This window comes from Pararge aegeria, chromosome Z (assembly GCF_905163445.1).
Source record: "Pararge aegeria chromosome Z, ilParAegt1.1, whole genome shotgun sequence".
Taxonomy (NCBI): Eukaryota; Metazoa; Arthropoda; class Insecta; order Lepidoptera; family Nymphalidae; genus Pararge; species Pararge aegeria.
The window spans coordinates 16,907,960-16,922,271 of NC_053208.1; the positions used below are offsets into that span (position 1 = coordinate 16,907,960).

The following is a 14,312-nucleotide window of genomic DNA, read 5'->3' on the forward strand; positions in this document are numbered from 1 at the left end:
ACAATACTGAGTAATTGGGCTAACAGCGACAGTGTGATTTTCTCGGTAGACGAATCCCCGTTTGAATTTTAAATACATAAATGAACTAATAAAATCTCGGTTAGGTAAAAAACCTATAGTATAAAACATCACCGTATCCATAGGAGACTATCAAATAATTGTAATTTTATAGACGAGCAAAAAAAATTGTCATGTGATTAAATCAATTATTTTAATTACACTACTTAAGCTTCTTTACGTATCTAAGTATACGAAACTAAGATATAAAATTTCAAATAAATCAAGAAGAACTGTATGTGTTTGTTTGTTACTTATGTTCGGCTGAGCGTGGTTCAGAGAGCGATAGATTTTATTCCTGGAGATTGATATATTATGATACTTTTACCGCGGGAAAAACGCGACGTAGTCGGGGAAAACAGCGATCTAATCTTGCATGTTCTAAGTGTCTTTTTATCCTTGAGAAATTACGATTGGAATATAATTATATTCCCATAGAAATATTGACAAAAACTGTATTTTAGTCTAAAAGGGTATACCCGATTTGAGGCACCGACGTTAGAGCCACCGGTGTCACTTTTTTTTTCTCGATACTCAGTTATCTTCTCCCGCCTCTTACTTCCATTACCAGATGTACCAGCCTTGGGTGGCATTGTTACTTTACATGCCTGTGATATTTAAGCGATTATTGGATATCAATTTAATGCAGCTTTGCATTGCGTAAGCGGAATTGTTGAATCGCGAGAGACATGCTTTTCTTCATGCATAAGAATATTGGTCGTAACCATACATTTAAATCTACAAACGTTTGTCGTGATACAGTAGGACAGCTTAACGTCCAATGTCGAGATAATGTGGATACACCGGACAAAGGATAATTAAAATAAGATTAAATCATTTTGAAAGATCAAGGTTTCTAAACCACTCATGTATACCTAGAGAAAAACTTGGAACTTTTGCCGGGTGTGTAGATATTTACATGCTAAGCTGCCCGACTAATACAGCATGTACCGATTTATTTATAATGTATAAGCCAAACGCTTCGTGACGAATCAACAAGATATTGGCTAAACAACCGACATATATTTACGTGTTCCGGATTCCGTAGTAAAATTTCCGTAAAATGTTACGAACATTTGCATATTATCAGCGGTATTATATTGAGATGGTGACATCGAACCATAAATAACTTGTAACAGTGAAGTTGAACACTTTGATATTAAGATTAAATATTTTTATTAGAATTAGATTATATATTTTATGAAATTAAAAGAATGAAGAATAAACTAGTGCATAAAATATAAGACTATAATGTAACTTATTTAATTATTCTCATAAAAATAAAGGAAAGTAATAAAACAGATCAAATAAATTAGTGGAATAATGAATATCAATGTTAAAATCTTTTGAAGAGGCAAGTTCTAACGCTTTATATGTCCGAAAGGAGTTGACTATAACAGTTTTTTTTGAAGATGATATTAATATAATCGACTAGTTTTTCAAAATCTGTCTGATCTGTCTGATTGCTATTTAATAATAATGAAAGTTCAAATATGAATAAACACGTGACTACATCCAGCCAGACTTTGCGATAATATTTATAATCTATAACCTAAATAAAAACTCCTAGAACCACTTTGCCGACTTTTACCTACGTAACTTCATGGAGTACTTTAAAATTAATTTTCCGCAACTATATTAAATAAATAAAATTAGACATAGTCTTAGATAATGCACTATTTTAAATAAATAATTTTATAAGAATTACTATGATATTAAGACATGTGTCCTTATTACTTAACTTTACTGTAAGTTAAATATACTTGCAGTCATATATTTAAAATTTGCAACGTTGGCAATTATTACTCTTTACTGTAACTATTTGATGTATTTGCACAAATATGAAAGATAATACAAGAAACACTGCCATGGAGCATTGTGTATATAAATATGAGAAGTATTTGTACAAAGATATGAGATGTAACACCAAACGTTGCCATATAATATTGTGAATTGCAATTATTAAATATATTTTCACAACCATTTAAATATATTCTTCCAACGTGGAACGATACATTATTGTATCGATAGTATTTTATATAACTAAATATCCATGCATATAGTATTTAGGGGTCGGAGCATATTAATTTACACAGCATATATTGTATGTATCTTAAAACATTACAGGGAATAACTAGATTAATAAGTATGTACATAACATTTTCAAAATTAGATGTTAGTAAGTGTGTTATGCAACTAATAATTAGCTGAATTAGAATTATGTACCGAGTAAAACAGGGGAGTTTGCCATAAATGCACATTATTAAGTTAATAATTTTGAAATTATTATGTTATGACCAGAATCTCTTGGTAAATTGTGACATGGAATGAACATTTACAAATTAGTAATACCATAAATCTTTTATTTCAAAAATACCGCGAGATTCCGTTCTGGCTGTAAAAAAAGTATCGAATCTTTTATGTAACAGTATATTAACTTACCTCTTCATAATTTCTATTGGACAGTCCTAATGGCTGGGTATTCGGCATTTGCTGTTGTATGTAACCTTGGTGGACATACGGTACTCGGGGTTCCATTTGAGGGTACACATAAAACCCTCCATAGAATGGCTGACCCATCATCATGCAAGGCACTGAAAAAAAAAGGAATGAACACTATTATTACACACCAAACAAAAAAATACAGAAATAAAGGAAATAGGTGGTGCATATATACGCATATAATTATAAATTAATTGATATAATTAAAAAGGCCATCATCACTATCAATAGCCTGTATATAAAGGTCAACTCACTGCAGGCCTCCCCCAACTTGAGGGTTTGCCACCAACCAATCACCACGGTCGGCTTGGTGGTCATACAAGCATGTACCCTAACAGAAGAATGGTTGTGTCAAGTCGCCACTAAGGTACTGCCCCGATAGCGCTCTCAACTAACAGTCATGTACAATCAAGAAGAGACCTATCGAGCACTTTATGTGTTTGCATTGCGTCACCTTGTCACGTGTCTTGAATTATGGTCGTGAACGTTATTCTGCAGTGAGCGGTAGAAAATTTATCTGGTTAGTTTAGGATTCCCTGTCACTTTGCCCGTTTGTGTAATGTAAATTCCTGCGTGTTGTATTGTTAATGACCTCGTAATTGATCGTGGTCGGATTAATGGCTAAATAAACTTTTTTTCTTTCTTTTTTTTGATCCGATATTGAGAATGCAAAAGATTGCTTGCTGGTTTGTTGGTTTGTCTTTTGGTGCAAGTTTGTGATATTAACTGCAATTCTAATTCGCAATTCCGCGTTCCTAATTACGGACGATTGGCTTCTGCTTTAGGGACGTATATCGTATGGAGATACAACCAACCAACACTTTTATTTCATGTCATCGAACTAATGAAATGAACGCTTCACATAACACAAGCTCCTCTGTCCTAGGTTCAAGAGTTGTATAGTTTTTAGCTGCAAAGGGACCCACACCACAACATTCTACTTATGAGTCTGAGAGATATCGCCCAAATTCTCCTATGAATCGACAAACATTTTACTTATCCTTTAATTCTAAGATTATTTTAATATCTTTATTCCAAATACAAAAATCTAACGGACATTTCTGATTATTAAAAAGTAAATAAATGGGCATTCTGTTAACTTTTCAACACCCTCCCGTGTCTCGAATAAAATCAGAAAAAAATTACTTCAGCGCTGAACCAGTAGTATAACGGGTGTGACTCTAAGATCCACCGCAGCTTAAAGCGCTAAGTGCTGTTGTATTATGCAATCATTTTGTAAATGACATTTGAACCATATAAACGACTGGTATAAAAATCTATACGAAATAAAAAAAATACTCACTTTGAGGATTTGGTACATGAACTGGATAAGCAGGTTGCATGTTATTGTGCATGTACCTATTCGGAACAGCACCAGTAGAACAATGTGGGTTCATTTGTTGGGGCATATGGTGGTACTGCATTTGCGGATTTACGGGCGCCATATCTGCAAAAGTGAAATGATGTTAGTTAAAAAAGAATCCGCAGTAATACTAGTCTTATAGACGCATAAACTTATTTTCTGCTATTTTGTAAAAGTGTGGAGCATCGAGCACAAGATAGTTGATGCCTGTTGGTCACATTTAGCCTGACAACTCATAGGTTACTAAGCTTTAAATGAACAAATAAATTATAATCATTTATTAGCCTTAGCTATGTATATGTGATGGTAAATAAAAGTTGTCAATTATCTGTCCCATTTTGCCCTTAATACAAGGGATCTGAGAGGATCTTAATTCATCATATTCAATTAGCTCAATGTTGTGCAAATACAAGGTAAAAGAAAATAAAATGAGAACATCATATAATGTACCAAATTTTGCCATTACGCGGCAGGATAAATAGACATCAATTTTGTATAAGTTGAGTATGCTGAGTATGATGATATATTATAAAAATACAGAATTTGCAAACAAACGTTATTATCTCTCAAATCAATAACAGATACTAATTTCGTACAATGGACCGCTCCGAAGCACGTAGGAAAAGTAAAGACGAAACACGTATCAGAACATACATAGTCCTTCATAAAACCGACTATACTCGTATGTTGCTTGACCCCTAATGTCAAAAGCAGTCAATGTGCTGCCTTCAAGTTAGGCTCGAGATTAACATCTTTAATGATTTCAAATATATAAAACATCAGTAGGTATATGTACACTGGGAGCATTCTTTACACGTATGAAAATGTTACATATGAATTTGATGTTTGTACAACCAAGCAAGTGAGTGCGCTACAATGTAACCCTAATTATAGTTAGGATCACGACCCCCAAAATCCAAAATCCTTCGTGGAGGCTATCTGAAGATTTCTTGGATCGGGAATATTTTGAGCAAACATAAATTACCAAGTTAGGAATTTCTAGTTACTGAGAGTAATCATTTTAGCTGTAATAAAATACAATAAGATATTGTCGAGTTTTATGAGCAGTAAAGAAAATAACGTATATGCATTTGTTACTAGCTAGCCTAATTTTCAAGACGTACCGAATAAATATTAGCCTAGTCAGCAAATGCATAGCAAAATCCTAGTGATAATAAGAAAACTGTTATGATAATGTTAAAATTTGACCATATAACATTACTTTCGGGAGAGTTTGTTTATAATTTATACTAAAACTTGTCTTTTTAAAATAAATTAAGGGCAGAAATCTTTTTATACGTTATTTAAAATATCATACTAACTGAATGCTGGTAAATATTTCTCGTCAAAAAATACAATCTATCAACTAGCTATTAGCTTCAGTGAAAAGTAGAAACGCATGTGTGTGCACGCAATTTTCTGTTACATGTTATTTATTAATCACAAAAGCTGGTAAACACAGAATATAGTAATCAAAATCTTTAAAATAAATAGTGAGCAAAAGTGCTATGTAGAATTAATTGTTTTTAACATATAAAATCAACAAATTTTAACTATCACTAACACTCTGTTACGAAAATATAAAAATACTATTTGTGAATTTATAATTTTAATATAATTAAATAGGAATCCCATTTAAACAGTAGGTTTATATAAAAGTACTATTTATTTTAATTTTTCAAATATTTACGTGATGAAAATTTTGTAGCAAAATAAACTAGCAATTTACCTCTCATAGAACTTTTTAAAATAATTCTATTTCTTCTATTCTATCCCTTGATTTTTTTCTTCAGGGTAATATTTATATAATCTTAAAGATAATATTATATTATAAGCTGCTCGCTTGTCATCAGTATAGCAAACGTGCTGTTGATACAAAACTAAATTGGAGAAACATAAAAACAAACTTGGAATTCCCAGTGCATCGAATTTTTAATTTTAAAAAACAACATTGTTATGAATTAATTAGTTAAAATTCTAAGTAGGTTATAAGTATTATTGCATTATTGCAAGAAATTGTATTATGGATGAAAGGACTTCAGAAATTGATTAAAGTGTGGAAAATATCCTAAGTTCTTGATACTAGAGGTTTCCGTGACCTCAAATATTATACAGACCTCATATAATATTTAAGGAAATATTAAAATTAAATTCTCTTCATAATAATTAAGAAGAAGGCTCAATATTGTCACATTTTCCGGACATAAAACTCTATTCGAACAGAAAATAGTTTAGCTTTGTTATAGCTGTGTACACAGATCATTTGGGTTCGTTCGTTAGTTACTATCACTTTGCGATCATTACAATTATAGTTATTAAATTTATTACTAGAAATTTAAGTGTCAGCCAGCAATTAAATGTTGCGATTAGCAATAAAATCCCTGTCATTCTAAGCCATTAATCCGCTGACATGACGTCAACCGGGTTCCGGGTTCCGGTACATCGAAACCTTGAAAAACCAACCGTGAAAGTCTGAGTAAATCCTCATTGAATACTTTCAAAGACATCATACTTGTAGCATAACTACAATTATTTTATTATTAGCATAATTAACATGTTATTGATAAAGCTTGGCTCCCACTAGACAGTAAACGTTGCTGGGTGCTTTTGGATAGATGATGCCTATTTTCTCTTTATTTAGAGACAGCTGGATATGAGTACTATGTATATTCTTATTACCTATGCATCTATATTTTAAACTAGAGTCTACATCAGGACTGTTAAAAAACGTCGAATGTAAAATCGATAACTAAACACATCATTAGTTCAAGTCATACGTTAAGATATGGTTATCAAACAAATCTTGACTTGGATCATATTTATCTAATCATAATGTATTTATACTTATAATTTATGAAGTATATTTGTATGTTACATAAATATATCCATCGAATATAATTATAATTGTGTTATCATGTAAAGTCTACCAAAACGCATTTGACCAGCGCGGTGGACTACGTCCTAAACTTATGACGATGGTGATTTAATTATCACTAGCTGACCCGTGCAACTTCGTCTGCACCAAATCGGTTATGACCGGACTTAAATGACATTTTCTAAAAATGAATCCTAGCTAGATCGATTTATCGCCCCCGAAACCCCCTGTATACTAAATTTCATGAAAATCGTTAGAGCCGATTCCGAGATTCCATTTATACAAGAATTGCTCGTTTAAAGATAAAAGATAATATAAAGTTCTATTAAAGTACGACTGAACAACATGCAGCAACGAAACAGTTTTATCCGTAAAATAAAAATCAATGGCCTATGGGGAAAAATCAACATTATTGGAATATAAGTGTAATATAAAAATACTCACTTGAATGCCTATCATAATGAGGAGCAGCTAAATCAGATCTTGGAGGCACTTGATAGGGCATTGGTGGAGCATAGTCTACCGGTAAGAGACCTGAAAAACAATCTTTGGTTATAGGCATGTAGGACCTTTTCTTTCACATTATAGTTATATTCTGCTAAAAAGTTGAACTGACATAGCCGATAAGCCAAAAATGTAAATAATCAATAAAATATATTAAAACTATTTAAAATGAGTTAAGTAAGTTAGTTAGTTAGTTTTGAGAAAGCTCTTCAATGGAAAATGCATGGATGAGTTATTACAATGTAATGGAAACCACACACTAAAGCATTTACATTTACATCCTTGCATATTTACTGAAACCCGCAACATTGAAACCCTTGACATGAGTGCTTTATGTATATTTTTATGAATTATTGTGATTAGACATATTTTTTTTCCGCTACAAGTTAACACATGACTGCAGTCTCAGTTGGTAAGTGATGATAAAGCCAAAAACGATCAGTATAGAAGCGCTATTTCAAACAAAATGGCTGCGCAAGGGCTGCGAGTTTAATTTTAAAAGTTAGTAATAATAATCGTGACCAATCGCTTAAAGTGTTCTCCGAGCTACGGTGGTCACAGAACGTTAATTTCCTAACTCGGGACTGCTAGTGAGAATTCCTTGACAGAAAAAAAATACCTAAGAATTTTTGACCAAGCCCGGGAAGCGGACGCTGGACAGGAGGTCCAGCGTCAGGAGCGGAGGAGCATTAGACAAACATGCACACCACTACGCCAAAGGGGGCGTATGCTATTAATTTATTCCAATTGCTAATGTTATTTTAAAGGCAAGGCCAAACAGCGGCGTCTAACCCGCGTCCTTGACGGAGGTCAAGATTGCGTCTAGTGTGTGACCAATAAAAAGTCTCGCGTGTAAGAGCAAGTCTTGTGATTGGTAGCTCGCAGAACGCACACTTGAACGCAGCTAAGTAAGAAAGTGCGACGCTGCGGTAGGGTCCCTTTAGCGGGTATGTCGGTGTTGATATAGAAAATTAATTTTTTCAAGGTTTTGCTCACCAGGCGCACCCATAGGGTTAATTACAGGTATCTGTGCTGGCATGCCCATATTGACTACATATGGGTTAATGTTGTTGACAGAATAAGGTGCCCAATGTGAAGGTACTGAAAGTTAATAGACGAAAGACTGTGATTTCATGGACATTTAATGAACATTTAATGAACATTTAATGGACATTCAATGAATATGATTAATAAGTCAATGAACATGAAAAAAGTTAATGATGGAGAATGATTTTAATTTAATACACAGTGATTTTAAATTGTGGATTGAGATGAAGATTTTTAAGCAAGCAATGAGGTAACACAAAGTACGCAAACCCATTAAGCGGTAAAGTATAGCGATATCCGTAACGTCACACTTACAGAATGGGTCTTAAAAAGTTCATCCTTTCACCGTGGTGCCAAATCCGATGCACATAAATTTCTAAACTAAATTGAAAAGTCTAATCTTGCTTCCCTTTTCCAGGGGATACAGGTTTGTTAAAACCTCGATTAGGTGGACAGACAGCATCAAAAGAGTTACAAGGACTGTACAGTAATGGTTTTTAATAAAATAAAATTGATGTTCTAAGCTCATCAACTACCAACATCATGTGGTAATTACACCAGCAACTGCTGACCGAAATACAGCATTGCCACAATGCTTCTTATCGGCAGCAATAAGCTTAGCGGTAGTTCGCCCCAGACGAGCTCTGTCACAAAAAGTTCTACCATTATATTGAAACATGAAACGATGCGAAAGGCAAAAGGACAGCACTAATTTAAGGGCTGTATAGTTTAGAGACTTATGAACAGAATTGGTACTTTTAAAACACTATTTTTACACCTGTACAAATAAACGATAGATGTGCATTTAAACGAGTGTAAGAAAATAATTGCCGTCTAATTCACGCTTACTTATCGTCTCCATTGTATACAACACACTGAGGAAGTGGGTTATTAAGTATAGACATAATCGACAACAATCTATGGTTCTACTTACCGTTGTTGTTAAGGGACTGGGGAGCACTATGGGTGTGGCAAGATTTCCGACGACTCTTTCCACGTTTATATGAGTTCTCGTCATCGGAGTCCCTGGAACGCTTTACCCCGTGACCCTATAGAAAATAAATAGTTATTAAATATAGCAATGCCCGTGTCTACGACTACGCCTAATATAAGGGGATTCCTAGGTTTCATTACCTCCTAGTTATCACCTAAGAGTTGGTGTAACTTATTTATTCCATAGACATCGCTAAAATAAATAGGCATTCGGTTCAGGCGATGCCTTATGATTTAAGCAATTAGCTTGGTTTAGTGAAAACGGGCATTAGTATACCATAGCGCAGCGAGGTCTGGAATATGATATTTTAAAAGGAAAGTTCGTATATATATATATATATAATATACGAACTTTCCTTTATATTTATATTTATATATATATATATATATAAGCAGACGCTAATCAGTATCATTTCACCGCGAATTCCTCGCCGTATACTCCAAAGTGTTCAAGGCTAGGCGGGTCTAAGGGTTTTGAAGGGGTTGAATGTACCTCATTGTCGTCGGTCAAGGCAGCGTTGGTTGGTTCATAGGCAGCATTGCACCGCGCGATATGTTCCTTCATCTTCTGTCTGCTTTCACTCCTTTCCTTCTCGTTCTTGTTTAGTCCCGCTCGAACCTCGTGCTGCGTCTTCACTAGTTCTTTCTCCATTTCGACGTTATGCCTGTTGACAAAGCAGTTGTTTGCAAGTGTTTTTTTGTATACTAAAAATGTTTTAACTATTTTTATTGTATTTATGCATAAGTTTAAAGAATATGTTAGAACACATTTATTACAGCGAGGTTACTAAACAATCAATGAATTTTTTAATGACAAGGTTGCTTGGAAGCATCCGGCTCCGCGTTCATCTCTCACAAGAAAATGAAATGTTAAAATGTAAAATGTAAATTGTTAAAATGTAAAATGTAAATTGTTGTTAAAAGAGAAACTGCTGAGTTAGAATCTGTTTTCTAAACCGGCGGTAGAGTCACTACAAACAGACAGACTTGACGTTACAAAAGTGCTTATATTAGGCCTACTTGAAATAAATGAATTTTGATTCATTTGAATTTTACATCAACGTAACAAATATTAGATAAATATAATTTTGACGGCCGACTGGCGCAGAGGGCAGCGACCCTGCTATCTGAGTCAAAGGCCATGGGTTCGATTCCCACGACTGGAAAATGTTTTTGTGATAAACATGATTTTTTTTTCAGTGTCTGGGAGTTTATTTGTATATCACAAGTAAATATATATATATATATATATATATATATATATAAGTCATCAAAATATTCATCAGTCATCTTATTACACAAGCTACGCTTACTTTGGGACGAGATGGTGATGTGGGTACCGTACTATATTTATTTATTATAAGAGAGAAGATTTATATATTATACTAACTGACCCGGCGTACTTCGTACCGCGGAAAAAAAATATTTTTGAAACATTTTCCAGTGGGCCAAATAATGAATCTAAACCATCCTCGAACCCCCTTGAACTCACACAAAAAATTTCATCGAAATCGGTGCAGCCGTCTAGGAGGAGTTCAGTGACATACACACAGATAAAAGCTTTGGTTGCTACGTGACGCTCCATATTTATACGGATTTTTTACCTCATAACAGAAAAAAGGAAAGATAATATAGCCTAGTTATTAAGCTATTGTTATAGTTGTATAACTAGAGTTTTTTCTTACTACTTTAGTATGGGTTGATAATCTTATAAATTCGAAAGTGTTTTGTTTGTTTGTCCATCGTTTACGCCCTAGCTAAGCAACCCGTAAACTTGACTTTTGGCACGAAGTTAGCTGAAAGGGCTACTTTGTATCCCAGAAAAACAAACGGTTTGCACATTATTAAAAAAAAGATAGTGAGTTGATAAAGATGAACCCAAAAAAGGCTTATTACTCACTTGTTGAGTAGAGACTCCGTGAGTCTAAAGGTCGGGTATCCGCATGAACTGCTGATAGTGGTCGGTGCGACAACACTCGAGTCGGAACTGGTTGCCATGTCCTCAATTTCTCCAACCGTCGAAGCGCTTTTACTGAAATTACAAAGTAATCTATAATTTTTGGTGGGATGCTTCGGCCGTGGCTAGTTAACACCCTACCGACAAAGACGTGCCACCACGCAATTCTCATTTCGGTACGATGACGCGTAGAATTCTTCAATATAACGTATCACACCCATAATAAATTAGCCCGTTACTATTGTAGTCTGTATCATAACTTTGAGTTGAGAGTACAAACAAGAACTAACTTTAAGGCTTAAAAATAAGTAATTCGTTAAAAGGAAAAAGTAAAATATTACAATTAATTACCGGTTGACATCTTGGAGATGTTTCTTAAAAAGTACAAAGTTTGTATTAAACGTAAGCATATAGGAAAGTCATTATAGTATAAAGGATTACCTAAATGATCAAAAAGCTTAGGTTTGAATTATTGCTCTAACCAGGCTGCTTTTTAAATAGTATTGAATAACAGCGTGAGATGGTGATAACAAAAAGAACAATCGGCTAAGTTTGTTTTGGGCTTTTTCTTAGAGCAGGGCGTACCAACCCACGTAGCTTTAGTTTTAAGTTTACCATTGTAGTTATCGCCATCATCTCACTACCATGTACGTACACGCCTATTTATGTAACGTACGCATCAAAAGTGTTATCTAACGGCCTTTTGGAATATAGAAGTATTTGACTTTGTAAGTTTGTAGTGGCATAAAGTAAAATCTGCTTTTGAAATTCTTATTGACAAGGGATTTACGCCCGTATTCACAAACAATACTATTATGGCGTGAATCGTGTGCCGGGTTAAAGCCAAATAAGCAGTGGTGTGCACAGAGGTAGCGACTAAATCAGGAATATGGCATAAACAAGAAAAATCCACCTCCCATAAGCTTTATATAAATTTTGCAGGGTAGGCATTGCTTTTAGGCATATATGAAGTGCACGCAACTGAAACTAATACATAGTGTGACTAATAATGAACATCGGTGTGTGTAACTAAGCTGAACCTCCCGAGTAAAAAGATGTCAAAAATGTTCCTATCCGATTATTCTATAAAAGATTTTGAAATTATTAAAAAAAAATATATACCCAAATTCCGCGTCAGGCACTTCCATCTCAAATATGATTGCGTTCTCGCGCATAGACAAAGCTTTCTTATCCTCTTCGGTATATGTTTCATGGCATTCAAAAAATCTGGAAACAAATAATGATAATACGTTAACATAATATCTAAATATTATATATACAATATTAAAAAGGGTGATGACCTAGTAGTTTCCCAGATTAGTTAGTAATTTATTATAATTAATTATGTTAAGAAATAGTAAAGATAGTTATTATAATAAAAGAAGAAGTATATTGTGTCGTGTGGTGACGTCACTCAGAATACAGTTGTCACCACCCCTCCTCTTAAAGCGGGTCGTACGAGGCGACTAAGCTAATATCAGAGAGCGTCGACAGAGTCCTCTAGTCCTTTGAGAACTGGACTGGACTGTTACAGGCCATAGATGATTAACTTAACAGCCTATTTAGCTGTCGTTGTTGTTTGTATTGTTTCGGCTGTAGAAAAACGTAGATGCGATTCAAACTAACTCACCTTTGTAAGTTGTCATTGTAATTGAGTTGCTTGTAAGTCAACGGTGTATCTTTGTTTGTCATACTGTCATTGTGGTCATGATGCGGGGAAACGCCACCTAGCATCACTGAGTCCTGTGAAATTAAAACTTTTACATTAAAATTGAAAGATAAACTTGGCTATAATGTTGAAAATAAAGGTTTTCCTATTTGATACTATAAAAGTGTTTTTTTTTGTGTGAGCGCTGTGAAAAGTAATTACGACTCCGCAGAATTGATCTAACGATATATACAAATGGCCATCAACTACTTACATAAAAGCTGTGGTCTGGCTCGTGTACATCTACGCGGAGTTCTTCTTCAGCTTTAGGCTTCTTCTCAAATAAACTTTCCATAAAAATAGCTAATTCCTCGCAGCGCTTAGCCATCTGTTGCTTCGCTAATTCAGCAGTTTTAGTAAGTACCTGTATGGTCAAGTTAATTAAGCACGGGTACTTCACACACCAACATTATTTAATATAAAAGCTACATATGCTGACTTTTTTGTAGGCATTATCAAGCTCTATAGAACTCAATAATATATTACATCGTTAAGGCAGCGTCCGTAAGAAGCGCTTTCTTTGGATCGTTTTTTTCCGAACAACTTTGCAAATACCACGAAAAGTTATTTTCAGTTTTTAGGTTATTATATATCCTACAGCACTAACAAATAATGTGGCTTTATATTGGTAAAATAATTTTCAAAACCGGTTCAGTAGATCCAGATTACCCCCGACAAACACACATACTCAAAACTTTACCTCATTACAATATTAAGTATAGAAAGGCACAGTGACAGTAATATTAAACTTTGACCTCAATAGCTACCAACAAAAATATCTTACCTCATTCATAATTCTGATCATACTCTCTCTTATAGCTTGAGCCTTTGCCGCTTCCTCATTACATAGTTTAGCTTTTGAATTATCCGGCGTCTGGAATACATCAGGATTCTTGGGACCCTGATAACGAAAAAAAAAAATATATAATACAATAAAAAAGTACAATATTGTATAGGATAATAAAATAAAGTACAATGAACATATTTACCTCGATGACATAATGTTTCCCAATCACGAACTCTATCTTTTTGGACCAAGGATTAGTAAAAGATGTCCATTCTGTCTCCAGTTTCAAGTAATCTCCATTTTGTGCTATCATCCTGTATAATAAAAAAAACAACTCATACTGTAATAGTTAAAATAATTGAGCATTAATTAAACAATAATGCTTAAGTTTCATGCATTTCGCTGCTGCAATAGGTGCGAGGGTGGTATTGTAATTACTCAATACTACATTGCTACTTGGAATAACTGAGCATTGATATCAATAGTTATATTATCAGCTGCATTGACTATACATTGGTA

General features: G+C 34.1%; 1 protein-coding gene across 2 annotated transcripts in view; it reads right to left on the reverse strand.

The window, feature by feature from the left end:
* Nucleotides 1-14,312, reverse strand: part of LOC120636016 (period circadian protein) — a 35,706-nt gene that overhangs the window by 7,198 nt on the left and 14,196 nt on the right. The window contains exons 11-22 of one of the 2 annotated variants that reach the window (XM_039907241.1): nt 13,996-14,107; nt 13,791-13,907; nt 13,221-13,370; nt 12,929-13,041; nt 12,421-12,525; nt 11,242-11,373; nt 9,835-10,006; nt 9,283-9,397; nt 8,298-8,402; nt 7,242-7,331; nt 3,863-4,006; nt 2,500-2,651 (exon numbers count right to left, since the gene is read on the reverse strand). In XM_039907241.1, coding sequence (XP_039763175.1) covers nt 2,500-2,651; nt 3,863-4,006; nt 7,242-7,331; nt 8,298-8,402; nt 9,283-9,397; nt 9,835-10,006; nt 11,242-11,373; nt 12,421-12,525; nt 12,929-13,041; nt 13,221-13,370; nt 13,791-13,907; nt 13,996-14,107 — 1,507 coding nt within the window. The remainder of the gene's footprint in view (nt 1-2,499; nt 2,652-3,862; nt 4,007-7,241; nt 7,332-8,297; nt 8,403-9,282; nt 9,398-9,834; nt 10,007-11,241; nt 11,374-12,420; nt 12,526-12,928; nt 13,042-13,220; nt 13,371-13,790; nt 13,908-13,995; nt 14,108-14,312) is intronic. The other variant, XM_039907242.1, reaches the window with a different exon arrangement.